Here is a 16,202-nt window from a genome sequence, read left to right on the forward strand (position 1 = left end):
TGTCAGTGACGGTTATGTTTATTACAAAAAAAGAGGTGTAAAAACAAACATATCAGAGCAAACCGGCATCACTGCAAACAATTTGTTTTCAATTACAGAAAGCCAAACAGGTCTGCAACAATTCTTATCAGTGACAAAGATGATAATTACAAGAAAACACTTGTTTTAATTTCAAATGCACAAATCTGTCGCAGTTAAGTTGTGTTAAGTATTTCAATTTTGCACACAGGACAGCACACTTAGTATTAGACATCTTTAATTACCTGTTTTCAGACTACAGTACACTTTACTGTGGCATTGTGTTATGAATAAGTCACACAACGACGGTGTGTTTCATTGTTTGTTTGCCTTTACAGTGTGTTAATGTATGTAATGCATTATTTGTCTATGTGTTTCAAAATCAAAACGATCCCGGTTTATATTCATAACCTAGAGCAGTTACAAACACAACTGACCTGTTGGTTTAGTGGAAAAAATAATAACAAAAACTAAACTTTATTTACAATCAGGTAACAGGTCATTACAGTAACAGGTTGGAATGATGATGTTTTTCTTCAGAATATTTTCCTCTTCATGGCTTCTTATACAAACAGGATTCTCTTTTTTTCATGGTTCTAAAAAATATTTAAAAAAAAAAAAAAAACAACAGAGCAAAAGATTACTTGCATAAAAATTGAATAGAGTTTGAAGTTTTATTCTAGTTTCAGATTGTAGAAGAAAAGGTGCCATATTTACTTCACTTTATGCCTTTTCTCACAGGTCAAACCTCTGTGGACTTTACATTTGTGCTCAGGGTCTGAGATGAAAAAAAGCAATTGTTTAGTGTAAACCAGAAACTGTGACTAACCTACAATATGACAAATGTTTTCAGCATTTTTAACATTTTGAATCGAATCTTATGAAATGTCACTCAGACATGCCTTCTACTGCACCTTGCTGCAAGGCAGATCTTTGTTTTGGCACTGGTGTTGATTTTGGAGCTTAGGTGCAACTTGTGGTTGTTTTTTCACTGCAGATCCTGGCAGTGCATCTGCTTTTTGGATGACGGTGGAGGCTTCAGTCGCATGAGCAGCCCCGACCTCTTTGACAGTGATTATCGAGGCGCAGACGGAGGAGTTGTCCTCCATCTCTCCCACAGCTGACTGGTAGCTGTGGCTGGAGCTGCTGAAACCGCTCACACTCTCCCCTGAAGACTCCGAGCTGTCCACTGGAGAAAAGGGAAGAATTATTTTGTGCAGATTAAAAATCATAAATGCATGAACAGCAGCTAAGCAAACACGGTGTCAGGAATAAGTTTTACTCCTGAAATAAACTTGTCATGATTCAGAGGTGTTTACCCAGACCTCTGACCTTTTGCCTTCCAGTTTTGTAGAGGAGGTGTCATCTGGCTTGAAGTATGACACCCCGAGATCAAAAAACACTCCAGCAGCAATAGGAGGATCTGCCTCTGCAGAGATTTATACCTTTTCTGTTCAGCAGATTCCTGTGCTCCATATGAAAATAGTTTTTTACTCACACAATAAGTTCTGGTTTCCACACTCATGGTCCATGTCGTCCTCCTCCAGAGCTCCGGAGGGGGACACGTATCCTGGAAGCCCTGCTGAAACCACCCTCCTCTTAGGCCCAATCGCGTATCCGACGGGGGACAGGGAGCCTCGTCCAGAGGAAGAGGAGGAAGAAGAGCTGCTGCCTGAACCAACAGATTTTGGTCGCCCTGCTGGAAGCTCACCATGTGACCCACAGGATCTCACAGAGGAGAGCAGCTTGGTTTCTGCAGAGAACAAGGGACATTAGGTTCAGTAACAGGAAGTACGATTAGGTTAAAAAAAACAACAAACTCAAATATTGATTTAAAAAGATCAAATTGTACCTCTTCCAATCAGCGCACAGTTTATGGCTCTGTCACTGATAGCTGCCTCGCTGGGCTGGATGTCCATGAAAGGCTTGTTTCCAATTCCCAGGAACACTCTCTCCTGCATGCGAACCTCTTAAAAACACACAAAACATCATTAGACAAATATTTGAAACTGACATTACATCACACATTTGCTGAACAGATAACTTTGAATTTAAATCCTCGATTGAGCTCTGCCAGGAATGTTTTCATGGAACAGATTACTGTCTTTATTTTATTTAAATCTGCTGTTTGTGTTGGATTTTTTTTTTTTTTGTTGTTGTTGTTGAGTATCCACATAAAGATTGTGTGCTCTATTACAACATCTGCACATAAAGATGTGCTCAGAAATGTATAAAAACATTAAAATAGCATACTTTGAAGGGACGAATGTTGCCTTCCATCTTGAATGCCAAAGTTTTAAACAAAGATCTTGCATGATCAGTTATCTCTCAGAGTATGTTGGGGATGACTCCTAACTACTACCACACCAAAGTTTAGCTCAATATCTTTAAACCTGACTGAGACAGATCAGTTAGTTGTAGCCATCTTTAATCAGATTGACTTCAAAGTTAATCAGTTTAACCTTTTATGAGATGTTTTGTTGACAGACGAACAGACACAGAGGCAATTACATGATTCCCTGTCTTTAATGGTGGTAAGTGATAATAACAGCAGCTAAGATCCCTTATTTTAAATAAAATGCCCGTCTTAAACAACATAAATGACATTATTTTTTTTTTATCATACCTCTGTTGTGTATGGCCTGCTCCCACAGGATCCGCTCCAGGTCCTTGGTCCAGGCCTCCTTCGTCTCCCGGCTGACTGCCTGCAGGGTGTACGTGTCCTGGCTTTTCCTCTTTCTGAACCAGATCTCAAAACACAAGCCACTGTCTCCGCTGTTCTGGGTCATGCCTATATCACACGTCTATTAAGAGACAAAATAAAAATCATGTGAACTCATAAGGTTGAAGTTTCAGTGTTAATCAAAGTTAATCGAAACACAGAGAAGAATCTATGACTGCTTTAATACGAAGTCAGCCTGAGAGGTTACTGAAAGTTAAAATCAAAGAAACTTTCAGAACGTAATCCTTGAACGTAAATGCACATCTACAACTCATTACCTTTAGGAGTTAATCCAATTCAAGCTGGCTGCTACAGCTAGTTGACTTTAGCCAACACAAAAATGGCTCAAATTTGTCCATATAGACAGATATTGAGCTAGAACTTTGTGTAATAGTAGCTGAGCATCATTCTTATACATATTTTAGGCGTTACATATTGTACATCTTTGTTTAAAACTTTGGGATTACCCATTGATGTCAATCCTGTTTGTCTTACAGCAAAATATCTTAATAAACCAATGGACAGATTTTAATGAAACACTAGGAAATTAATTATTGACTCTACATCTAGAACTAATCAACTTTTCGAGTCATCCCAGGTCAAGGTGGCCACCACAGCTAATCAGACTTAGCCAACACAAAAACAACTAGAACACAGTCAGATTTACAGATATTGAGCTAATTTTGTGTGGTAGAAGCTGAGTGGCATCCTCAACGCATCATTCTCACATGAGATGGCACATAAAGTCCTTTTAAAAGTTTTGACCAAAACGATAATAACTGTCCATTTTCATCACGAGATGTTCTTAGTTTAAAACTCTGATATGAAAGTTAGTGAGTGATATGAGTTCCTCGAAAGAACACTGGAACACTGAAGATAGGCTCCCGTGACTCGGAATGGAGAAGTGGGTAAAGAAAATAGGTGGATGTTTAAATTAAGTGCTACTTTAGTTTGTCTTAAATCTGAAGTCATGTTCAGTCCTGTCCTGTCATGTCCTTGAGTGTGTAAGTGAGGTTAAAAATGTTGCTATCATAGTGACACATAGGGAGAAGTTTCTCCTCTCTGTGGGTGAGAGTGCACATACTGCACAGTGAGCTTACCTTAAAGGATTGCTTATAGACGTATGTGTCATTTCCAACGTCCGTTTTTCTGGTCTTGCTAAAGAGGATGAGTTCTTGAAAGAGAAAAATGTGTCGAAAACACTTTTTCTTCCTGAATGTCACCAGGAGTTCATCCTGACGTATGAGCTGGCCCTGCTCTTTCAGATTAACCTGCAGTGACACAAAGGAAACAGAGGTCATTTCCAGTGCAGTCAGGGAAGAAAAGTGCTTCACATGAGCAAAGTGCTAATTTCCACTGCCAGTTCTTCTTTAGCTCATCAGCTGTTACTGCAGAAGATGTGAACATACAGCTGTGAACAAAAGAACACTGAATTTTCACTTTATCGTTAACAGAAACCATCTGCTGGTTATCAATTACTAACAAAATAACTCTAACTCCATTCCTTTTGTTTTGGCTCATCAAACAATGGATTTCCAGTATGCCCTCCCCACAGTAACTCCTGATAAATTTCCTGGAAAAGTGTGGAAATATGAGGATTTATCGCTTCTTCTCATCCCTTTCCGTCTCATATCTGTACTGACCACCCATATGTCAATGCAAACTGAATATTTCTGAAAACATCCTTCATTGTGTGTTATTAAATACTGAAATATCCTAATATCCTGCACATATCTTAATGTTCACAGATGCTTGTACAGTACTAAATGAGAATGATCAGTATGTTTCCTAATCTGATGTAAGTAATAAATAAGTGCAACTTGAAAGGTAATCTTGACATTTTGCTGACACTAAGCTAAAACAACTGTTGAGAGACCCTGCTCACATCGCAGTTGCGGATGGCATCCATGGCCAGCAGGTTGTTGCCATGGCGAAGCTGGAAGTGGATGACCTCGAGGGCTGCCTTGATCTCAGCGATCTCTCTGCTTTGCTCCGGTCCACACTCCCTCATCACATCCTGCAGCAGCAAGCTGTACTTACTGATGCGTTGCACAGGCTTCAGCAAGTAGGACCACAAGTCCATTTTGTCCCCAAGCTTCAGCTGCTTTTGCTGGAACAAGAGCAGAGGAGAACGGCGCGCCAAAGTTAGGAGGTGGAACGTGACAGAAGGTGCTGGGGTGACTTCGTGTTGGAATGACTTTGGGAAAAAGTAACTAAACACTTGGGCTTTAAGAGAAGGGAAGGATTTATAGAAAAAATAACTATTCAGTTAAACATAGTCATATTCTTGCAACCAGAATAAAACTTTGATATTGTTAAGTCAAGCTTAGAAGAGAGGAACCATTCTGTGATAACCTGATGACACAGGGACCAGAAACATGGTGCACAACACTTGAATGCTGTGGATGGTGCCAACCAGACAGAAAATCTGTGCAGAACCGACATTTACAAACACCAGAGAGGCAGCCGGTAAGAAAACAAACTTTTGAACCAATAATGGTCCGAACTCTGTTGCTTCTGAGATGGTGTTGGAGGTGAAGCAGTCACCGAGCTAATTTCTCTGAAGGGTGTGGCTCAAACATTTCTGCTCTGTGACGTTTGTCATGGACTGATTGCTTTGCAACAATTGTTTAGATTTTGTTTGATTTTACCAAATGTTTAATGTTAACTGTCTTGAGATTTATGGGCTCATTGAAGAGATAATGTGAAACATTTGATTATTGTGTCTTTGTGGCATTATGAGATAATGAGAATATTTTCTTGGTATTAAATTTTGTAAAGTTCTGTGGATAAAGCACTTGGTAGATTTTGAAGATAGCCACAGGTTGGTTGTAAGTTTAATACTGTTGATGAAAATGTATTTATTCAAGCTAATAGTCTTCTACTTTCACTCTAACAAAACATACAAGATGCACCTGGAAAAAATAATCTGAAAAAATAACCTGAAAATAAAGGAAGAAATTAAGAAAGATGAAAGCCAGTGAAGATGATGTGTGAATGTCTATCCCTGTCAAGTGGGGAAGCACAGTAAATAACTTGACAAATATAATAATAAGAAGAAGTGTCACAAAAATACAGCAATAATTAAAACAGCTTCTACCTTTAATGTTATGAATTTTTGTACTGTTAAGTGAAGAATGTCTTGACCTTTAATGACAATAAATGACCAATATATAGAATTTTTTTTATAAAAAATAATTAGGTTTGAAATTACAAACAATATTATGTATATTTAACCAGTCTTTTCTATTTTAACAAATTGACTCTACACAGGTTTCGTCCTGTGTTTTGGTATTTGTACTTTGTGTTATTGTTTGTATTTACACCTATTTAGGTTTTAGGTTTAGGTTTGCTGCTCTATCAACTTTTTATTTTTGATTAGAGTTTGTTACATCATAGTTATCTGCCTCTTGAGTCTTATCACCACTACTTCATGACAGCCAGTCCATCACATAACCAACACAGAGGCACAAAGCCAATGACTGTACAAACTCACTAAAAGGATTTAGCATCACAAACTAGCCTAACATACATGGTTTTTGGCTGTGGAAGAAAACCCACTCAGATTAAACTTAAATTAATTAGATTATTCTCAAATTAAAAATAAACTTTAGTGAAATTGTGGCAAATCTACAAATGTATTTCAACAGTCTTTTTTATATTAAAAACAAAAATTCTATTACAACATTGTTTATTTATTACAGAAATAATTCTTTCAGGAAATTTCTGTAATTTTAAGTATATTTTCACATCTGTCAAAAAACAGAAAAATCTTTAAGATAAGACAAAAAAATTGGTATATTACCTTTTATTATTTTTTACAATATTTCAGTCCATCAGTCAGTCTACTATACACATAATAATTTGGTCTAAAATATATACCTTTAATATGCTTTTCCCTTCCTGTAGGAAATTCACAAGCTGGTTTTGAGAAGATTGATGAGAGACAAAAAGTCTGAGGCTGGAGGTGGTTCTCACCTTAAAAAAAGTCTTCCCATGATTGATGAGAAGACGGTCTGACTGTGGCTTGTTCTTGCTGTAAAGGGCATACAAAGCAAAGCTCTCTCTCTGGAAATAAAGGGAATAAATAAACACCATTAGTTACCATCATTAAAACCACCAAGATCTATGATGCAAAAAATGTAAACAACACAATTATTCCAGTATCGGTTCAGTGAAACCAGCCCTTAAGTTGCTGGTAAAAAAAAAACAAGTCTTGGAAGCCAAAGATGCATCAGCCTCCAGTTAAGAAACATCTGGAAACTTTACAACTGATTAAACTTCTTTATCTGGGCAACTTCTTGAAATTACACAAAATTGCATGTTGCAAACTGTGTTGCTTTCCGATAAACAATGATAGGTCTAGTTTGTACGTGTTTCATTTTTACAAAGTCAGTTTGAGCCGAAGAATGTTTAGTTTGCACAGGAAGCAAACTCTTCATCTTAAAGTGATTAACACAAAACCATTTAAGGTGCTTACATGACGCAGAAAGCTGCGTCCTACTCTGAAGGGCTCGGCCATGCAGCTCTCCAGCTCATCCAGAAAATGGTGGCGGTGAAAGTCATGGAGCTTTTCCAAGTTCCCGAAAATGCTCCCCCTCTGTCCCCTGAGGTCCTGAGGGACGTCTGCTCTCTCCAGCTCGGGGAAGTAGTGCTCGCGGACATAACCCAGGGCTTGGACGTACTCCCTCTCTGTGGACAGCAGCTCCTCTAAGATCTTCTGTACTGTCCTGCTTCGAGTTAAGGAAATGAAAACATGTTGAATCATTTACTGTGTTAAAGCTTCTAACTAAACACAGGTGAGCTCAGAATCATGCTTTATTTCTTTAACATTATGTATAAGTTGAACAGCTACTGAATAAAGTTTTTTGTACATTTAAGGGTGCCAATGCATTGAAGCACCAGTATTACTCTGCTTTTTGAAAAAAACATGCAAATTATGCACCAGAACATGTGTCTCAATCTAGAGTAGTGTGCTATGACACACCACATGATGTAGACAAAGTTCACATTAAACTGGAACAAGAACAACAATGGAAATAAATGACATTTCAGCTTATCAGATAAGAAAACTCAGCTCTTTTCAAAGCTATATATTCCATACATATTTCACACTAAAAACATGATTCATAGTTTAATCAGATCACAGTTGGACTTTACACAACTGAACAGAAATTTTGACATCTTTTACGGTTTTTACACAATCACAGTTTAGATTTTGTAATTTTATCTGAGTTTTTGACAGTTGATGATGTTACACTAACTTTGAGCTGTTTAAAATTTTCCTATCTTTATCAAACAAACTCTTCTTACATTAAAACAAAGATATTTTTTGTCTTTTTTCACCCAGTGTTTCTCTCACTGATATAGGACTTAGGGTTTTCTCTCAAATCCCGTCAGAATGCAGAGCACACCTAAATTTCCCCAGATTCAGTTATGTTTTTGCTCAAAATTTTCTTTTCAAAGCTGGAAGTGAAGAGTCTTTTGAACTTCTGCTACATCAAACACTGCAGAAACATAAACCTTTACATGTGTGGACCATCAGAGTTTTCTGATGCCCACCGTTCAATCATTTTAAGGATCTTACATATAGTATTTGCACAACTGTTTGTTTAATCCTAATTTTTAGTCTGTTTCTGCCTGCTGCTCATTAACTTGTTGGAAGTTTGGCCAGTAGCTACATTAACGCCTTTTAAAATCCTTTAGTAAATTTCTAATTTAAATGCAATGCAATGCAATTTAAATTCTAATTTAAATTTAAATGCAGTTTTAAATTTTTCAGCATTTAACTGAGCTTCAGTTGTAGGGAGGATAACTTACAAAACATTGCTGCCATTGCTTTCTGTTGGTGAGAGTAATGTCTCTGAAGTCTTTAACATTTCAGGGCTCGTAGCAGAGACCATACATCCTTCATCCTCCTCCTCTCTTTTTGGCTCACAGTTCAGGTTCTCGGGCCATAAATTCACATGATGATTTTTGGAGGGTGGCAGATTTTGATCCAGTGAGTGTTTCTTGCTGTGACAGTGTTTGGGACTTATGTTCAAAGGTGATAAGCTAGAGAAGTTTATCACGCACATGCCCTCGCTTAGAGACCGGCCCAGATTTTGGTGCGATGGAAAATCCTCCCCGTCTTTCGTGGAGTCTAAACTCCTCAGATCTGCTTCGCTGTGATGCTCTCTTGGTCTCCATTTGCTTTCTGGAGGGTAGTTGCCAATTTCTGGCAAAACTGGAGTCTTTGGTGCACTTTCAGCTTGTGTTTGCGCATTTGATCCTTGGTTTTCAGTCTCTTTGAGATCGGTTTTAATGTTGTGCTTGCAGCATGCAACGTTGATGCTTTCTTTTGGACTTTCTGCAGCATTGTTGACCTCCTTCTGAGAGAGCATCAGAGAGCTCTCAGCCTCCCCCAGCTCACTCCTTTCACCCTCCTTCTTTGTTTCTCCATGTTTTCCTGGAGGGTTTGCAGCTGTGGTCTGCTGGATCTGCTTCTTATCTATGCCTTTTTTCTTCTTCTTCTTCATCTCCTCAAGACGCTGCTTGACTTCTTGGCTCCGGATCCAGGCTGCATTCCACACTCCCATCACTTGAGAGGCCCCCGCTACCATGGCGCAGGTTTTCGCTTTCAGGGCCTGGAAGTGTCGGGGGGAAAATTCACCATCTAACCTTTCCTGATACAACTGGAGTGTGGTTAGTGTCTCAGCAGACAGACATCCCTCCTCGACCTGCGCCAAGAAGTTACCGCATTCTTTGGCCAAAGCTGTCACCTAGGCAGAGCGGGTGAAAGATTCAAAGGAAATTTAAATCAAGATACACTCAAGAAGAGAAGAAAATTGATATAAACAGGAAAATGTCAAGCTTTAGTAAAACAAACCTTTTCACAAAAGCTGTACATTTGCACCAGTGAATCCAGTTCCTTCTTCTTCTGCTCTGCCCGTAACATAAAGTCATCTACGTTAGATCTGAAAGTGCCAACGAGTGTCCGAAAGATATCTGTTGCAGGACAGGAGCTGCTGTTGCCAACAAGCTTCTCTGCCTCCGCCACAAGGCTCAGGGCATGCTGTTGTTTTTCCTAAAGCAAAAAGAAGGGGTCACATATGTACTTCTCTGTATTTTACACCTACTGCATTCATGTGAAAAATTATAATTTTTGCAACAAATGGAAAAATATGACAAAAATGTCAATATGCCACATGAACATCCAAACAGTAAGTTTTTAATACCTTAGACGTTTTGAGAAACAGATTCAAGTTCCGCAACACTTTTTCTGCGGTCATGGCTGTGTCATTTGTTGTGTAAGAGCTCTTCAGGCTCTGTTCACCTTCTGAACTGAACCATATCCCCGCCTGCAACACAGAAAGCAGAACGTATGCGGAGTTACCTTACAGTGCTGTGGGTTCAACATGCGGTTAATGAGAAACAGTCACATGTGGACAAAACCAGACCAACATTCATGGCCACACAAATCCATCAGTGAGCCTTAGATGTGTCTTCGCTCATTGTGGATTTAAAGAAAGTTATGATGGCGATAAAAGAACCAAAGGTACCGAGATGATTTTGGCCTCCATCTCTCTGAGTTTGAGGAGGAACTCCAGCTGCTGCAGGGACTCATTCGATCTCATCACCAGCATGTGGAGCTTCTCCTCCACCTGGTTGTACAGACTAGTCACAGTCTCCAAAGCATCTCTGCACAGAAAAAAATAGGGACAAAAAGTTAGCTGACCACTAACTTTCACTATGAACCCCTTCTGGGGGAAAACTTCTAATATTTTGCATTAAAGAGAAAATGAATGATTCATCATTCACACTGTTGTTTTCCTGTGTTTATTATTAATATTATTATTTTTTTTTTCTGTACATTTTTAGCAGTCTAACTACTTCTGCAGACTTTGTGCTATTTTAGCCATTTATTTACCAAAACCTACAGTTGATTCAAAAGATGGTTGTTATGACTTGTTTGTCTTGTAACTTGTATGCACATAAATACATTTAGACTCTTAAATTCCATCTGAAACATTTGTTCTCTTTAAAATCTGCTTCAGCATGACGAATCCATTCACAGCTATGTCCACCTCACACCACAAGGTTCCAAAAACTGAAACCAGACAAAAGCAGAAAAAAACTGTAGCAAGTGACGTCTCTTAAAGGTGCAGCATCCCATTCTTAGAAGCATTATTAGAGTAAAAAAACAAACCATAGACTTTTACAAAAAGCTCTTTGAAGACAATGGACCACAGTGACAGATGCTACAATTTATACAGTTTTCTTCAAATGAGCTAGACTTATAATCTTTTAGAGTTGTCTTGATAAAAAGGTCTTTTGAAGTTCTTGTGCCAAATCACGACACCATATTGTGAAGTATTTGTTTAAAAATACAAAAAGTGGACAAGCAGAGGACAATAGAAGGAATGTCAGGCCTAAAAGTCTATAGGAGATGAATAATATCTGAAAACCATGTCTTTACAAAATCAGCAGGACTTGAGACATGAATGAGCATCTGCTGCACTGTATGTAAAATTTTCAGCTCTCTGGGAATCACCTTGTTGGAGCTAAAATCCTATTTTATGTGTCAAACTGTGTGAATTTTGGCATTTTAAATAAATCCTGCTGAATCAATGGAAACAAGCTGTGTTGTTGTGAAAAGCTGTGGTAACAAAGTGCCTATTAATCCCAATTTTTTGTCAACTTGTCTATTATCTGTTGACACAACTCTGGAAACGAGTTATCAAGAAACGAGGGATGATTCAAGACTTTTGTTCAGTACTTTAAAAAGATAGAACAAATCATAAATCCAATATGATACCTGTAGTCCTCAGATTGTGGAAATCTGAACTCTTCTTTTTTCATCCTGGCCAGTAACGTTCCTCCTTCCTTTTGCAGAGTTACCAGTCCAGCATCTTCCAGCACCTCTTTCATTAAAACCCTTTGCTCCTGAATGCTTTGCTGCACTTCCTGCAAGAGCAACGCGACAAGCAGTCAGCGTGTGAAACTTGCAACAAACTAGACCCGCATCCCAACGTGAACACCTCCTACCTGGGCAGTGTCCATCTGTTTCCTACTATCCACCTTCTTGATGGCATTTTGCAGCAAACCGTTGGCCCCTCGCAGGTCGGCCATGAAAGGTACTAGTTTCTGAAATGATTTAAACACAAGACATGATGTACCGTAATGAACCCATAAAAACTTTATATAAAGACTCTATAAAGGAGTAGAGAATGGAGAGCACCACAGGCAGCAGGCATGCTGATTTCTGATTATTAGCTATGAACTACAAACATGGTGGACAATGAACCTTATATGGTGGCTTTGAAAGATCTCAGAAAATTTGGAAACTGACAGACAGGACTGACAAGATAGGTGCTTGTATATAAAACATTATCAGTTTACACTCTTTCTTAAATGGTTTTTAAGGGATTGAATGAAACTTTATAATATAACATGTTTGAAAAATGCCTAATTTAGTCTCCTGCTGCCATGAAAGGCAAGCAGTCATAATTTTTCTGTCTTTGTGTGCATGTGTGTGTGCCTGTCAGAAAATAGTTCATGAACCACTGGACAGATTTGAATGAAACTCTCAAAAAGTAACCACTGAACCTACATCTACAACTGAGAACATTTGGCTTCAACTGATTCAGTTTAGCAAACATTGAATTAAAATTTGGCGTGGTAGTAGCTGAGAGTCATCCTCATCACGTACTCCGAGTGCTAACAGATTGCATGCAGTGCAGTGGACAATATGTATTCCTTTAAAAATGACTGGTTTTATTTTGTTTCCAAGGTGTTTTTGTTGGTTTTATAGTGGCCCAAAGCAAAATCTCTGCATCTGTTTGACATATTTGCTACATTTTTTTAAACTCATTTTAATCCTGGTGTCATAGTTTACAGTTTCTGAGGTTTTTGTTCGGTTTGTCTGTGTTCATGTTTATTTTCAGTCTGTCTTGACTAAAGTTTTTCTATGACACTATCTGATTTGGTTTCTTGTTTCATTACTCAGTTTATTCCCTGTGGTCTGAGTTTATCTTCTCCTCTGCTTCCCCTGCACATCGGGTTCCTATTAACTAATCATACCACCTACAATGCGTGAGTCGTTATCTTCAGTCAGCATATGCAGTCCCTGGTTTTCATTTGCTTCCAGTCACAGCCTCGTCATTCCTTTGCCTGTCTGGCTCTTGTATCATTTCACTGTTTTTTTCTAGCACTCGTACAGCCTGATTAAGCTTCTTCTTTTTTTTGTAAATAAAGAACTTTATTCTTTCATCCAGTCCACCTGTTGCCTCTCTGTCCTGTTTATCTCTCTCTCAAACATCATCACCTCAAACTACAACCAGTCCTTGTACCAGACTGTTTTGGAGGAATTGTAACTTTTAAGACACAAAACACAGATCTACGAAGTGTTCAAGTATTAAAATAAGCTTTACTTACATGATGAACCATTGTTGTTTATAGATGGCAGACAAAGAACCAACATGCTTCATAAAACATGCTTCATAAAAATTCACCATCCTTCAGTTCTATACTAAGTTGCTGAATACACTTTTTTTTGACAGTTTAAAGACATAACTAAAGAAACTGGAACCAACTTTGTCCATAGGGGAAGAGCTTATTGACTTGATGTGAAAGCCTAAATGATTATGATGAAATTGAGAAATCACAGACCATAACACAAACACAAATCATCTGCATATAATTAATCTTGTCAATTAAACTGTCCGAATAAAGAGCGGATGTTTTCTTGCTCTTCTTTTTACCTGGGTGCCTCCTCATGCTAGAGAGGGCAGCTGGATTATTTATGTGCATTTATAGATAAACTAAAGTGAGCTGTCTGTTGCAGGAATGTAATCAGCAGCACAAGAACATGTGCATGTTGTTACGTTAAGAGGAGTGAGATGTTGAACATTTCAAGGGTCGTTAGAAAAATATGATGGCAAGACAGTTACAGCCTTACGAAAGCAAAACAAATCATTGTGTTTAAGATACAAGATTTAAGACCTTATTATGTTTTTATGGTATTTACCCTTAAAGTAATGTTAGTTGTGCTTTCTAAGCATCTCTTCAGTCTGTTTTCCCAACATAACATGTAATACAAAAGTTCTAACATCATAAAATACAAGATTTTGAATTTGCAACAATGTACTTAATATAAAAGCTGCATAAAATGTGTTTTTTCTTGAGTTCTGAAGTGAAACTTGACTGGTAATCAGAACGATAGTTTCTAAAATGCTGTACCTGATGGAACTGCAGCCAGTCAGAGTGATTGTATATAAAAGTCCCGCCTAGTTCAGAGGTCAGCTGGGAAGCTTCCACCGTCTTGTTTAGGGCTCTTGTTGAAGTCACCAAGTCAATCTAAATACCAGCACAAACAAACAAGAGGTAAGAATGTTGTACTAATTGTAGTATTCAATAAAAATGATGAAAACCAAAGACGGATGTTAGAGTTGCTTTCATTTCTGACCTGCAGACCAGGATGTTTCTCAGGTCGGGGACAACAGTCTTTATCTGTTAGTATGACGATGCTGTGAACGGCGTGGAGAGCTTGTTCCTGTATCAGGCAGAGACAAACAGACAAAGACCCCCAAAAAGGGACTTGTTTTACTTCCTTCACAGAACAAAGAAAACTTGTGCAGTTTTTATTTCTGTATTTGGTGACAAATGAGATTCTGGTCCTGACAGCAATTAGATTTCCTTAAGTGTGAATCTTATCACAGAGCTTTCTAAACAAGTGTGTGTGTGTGTGTGCTGCAGTTTTGTTTTAACCTGCGCCATCAGCAGGGCTTTGTAGAGGTGAAGTGGGGGAAGCTTCTTCCTTGCATTGATGACCAGTGTCATTCCCAGCTCTCGAACATCTTTCCTACTAAAACATGAGATCATGTTAAGGCACACTGGAACTTGATATCTTCATCTTCACGCTCTGCTTTTGGGCTCGAACTACTCAATTCAACATCCTATCCTATGTCTTCAGTGCCTTCCCACACCCCTCCTAATGGCCTCTTCTTGAGTAGTCTAACCGTTGTGTGAGCCTAAATCAGACATGGTTGCTAATTCTGGTAAGGCCCCACATACCAGACAGCTGGCAGCCGGCCTGCCTGCAACAGACTGCTGTGGTATGTTTCTGTTCTGGTGACACTGGAAGGTCGGGACAACTGGAGAAATAACCTCTTAAATTTATGTCTACATTATACACAGTGTAAACAAGTCACTTGGTTAAAGGGGTAACTTGCAGACCTTTATTGGTAACTATTTCCAGTTCTATGCAGAACATTATCTAAGGTTATCTCAGGGGGCAGATAAAGAAAAATAACTTTTTACATTAATTTTTAAGCATGAAATAGGGCAAATAGATGAGCACAAGTAAACACGAAATGTGGAAGAGAAGTTATGCATTCTGAAACCTCCACTGGAGTAAAAACATTTCTAACAGTAATTTGCTGCCCTCTTGTGGTGAAATCTCTTATTGCATTCTGGTCCACTTGAAGCCAACATCTGCTTTTGTCTGTTGGACAACAAAGGACTTCACTACGCTAATATGGATTAAACTGACCTCCAAAATGTTCCAGATTAATCTGAATCACTAAATTCATTCACATAATGCTCCATGGTAGCGGGGTCCTCTCTAAAGTGTACCTTGGTATGGAGTGTAAGTACAGCAGCAGTTCACACACACTCTGTGCTGACACAAGAGGAGACGTCCACTCCTTCCTGTCTCCGTAGACCTCCACCACTGCCCTGCCATTCTTGTCCCTGCTGCCTGTGTGTGAAAGACAAAAAAAATGTAATTTTTGTTTGTCAAAGTCTGCTAGTCCAAAAGAAACCAAAGTGGTTTTCTGCTGTCCTAAGACAACTCCAATCTCCAAAACTTAATAACAGTTTATGTGAAAGCTGTTTTTACCTCCGCCAAGGAGTTTATGTTTTTGGTCGTGTTTGTTTGTTTCTCTGTTGGATCGTAAATTGACATAAAAACTAATAATGAACAAATTTGGATGAAACGTTTAGGAAATGTTGGCATTGTCACAAAAAAACAAAAACAAAAAACCAAATGATTAAAATTTGATAGTAATCCAGATTGAGCCAGACCACATTACTTTTTATTGACTCTATGGTCTTGGAGGAGGTTTGCTCCTCTCTGAGTGCTTCTAGTATGAAACAGCATTGCTATGATATTTGCATTACATGATTTTTTTTAACCCAGGATAGCAGCAACAACAAACTCCACTACTTGTAGTGCAGCCAGGGTTAATTTCCCCCAGATATATCACAATATTTCTTACTTTAGGAATAGTCTGATGCTCAGTATGGTTGACCATCTGGTCAATTTAGTCATATACAGGTGCTGGTCATAAAATTAGAATATCATGAAAAAGTAGATTGATTTCAGTAATTCCATTTAAAAAGTGAAACTTGTATATTATATTCATACATTACATACAAACTCATATATTTCAAATGTTTATTTCGTTTAATTTTGATGATT

General features: G+C 38.4%; 1 protein-coding gene across 5 annotated transcripts in view; it reads right to left on the reverse strand.

Annotated features, from left to right (window-relative positions):
• Positions 1-16,202, reverse strand: part of LOC108239883 — a 37,222-nt gene continuing 21,020 nt past the window's right edge. The window contains exons 5-24 of one of the 5 annotated variants that reach the window (XR_003039414.2): positions 15,356-15,479; positions 14,489-14,585; positions 14,187-14,273; positions 13,961-14,077; positions 11,768-11,866; positions 11,538-11,686; positions 10,282-10,420; positions 9,958-10,080; positions 9,609-9,806; positions 8,561-9,501; positions 7,221-7,473; positions 6,719-6,808; positions 4,626-4,850; positions 3,841-4,011; positions 2,645-2,822; positions 1,871-1,987; positions 1,517-1,771; positions 921-1,207; positions 736-796; positions 1-614 (exon numbers count right to left, since the gene is read on the reverse strand). Coding sequence is in view for 4 of the 5 variants with exons in the window: in XM_025007347.2 (XP_024863115.1) it covers positions 761-796; positions 933-1,207; positions 1,517-1,771; positions 1,871-1,987; positions 2,645-2,822; positions 3,841-4,011; positions 4,626-4,850; positions 6,719-6,808; positions 7,221-7,473; positions 8,561-9,501; positions 9,609-9,806; positions 9,958-10,080; positions 10,282-10,420; positions 11,538-11,686; positions 11,768-11,866; positions 13,961-14,077; positions 14,187-14,273; positions 14,489-14,585; positions 15,356-15,479 (3,674 nt within the window). In the remaining variant the exon portion in view is untranslated. Of the gene's footprint in view, positions 615-726; positions 797-920; positions 1,208-1,516; positions 1,772-1,870; positions 1,988-2,644; positions 2,823-3,840; positions 4,012-4,625; positions 4,851-6,718; positions 6,809-7,220; positions 7,474-8,560; positions 9,502-9,608; positions 9,807-9,957; positions 10,081-10,281; positions 10,421-11,537; positions 11,687-11,767; positions 11,867-13,960; positions 14,078-14,186; positions 14,274-14,488; positions 14,586-15,355; positions 15,480-16,202 lie in introns of those variants that run through there. The other 4 variants (XM_025007348.2, XM_025007347.2, XM_017422913.3 and 1 more) reach the window with 4 other exon arrangements.

Source organism: Kryptolebias marmoratus, linkage group LG4, assembly GCF_001649575.2.
Source record: "Kryptolebias marmoratus isolate JLee-2015 linkage group LG4, ASM164957v2, whole genome shotgun sequence".
Lineage (NCBI taxonomy): Eukaryota > Metazoa > Chordata > Actinopteri > Cyprinodontiformes > Rivulidae > Kryptolebias > Kryptolebias marmoratus.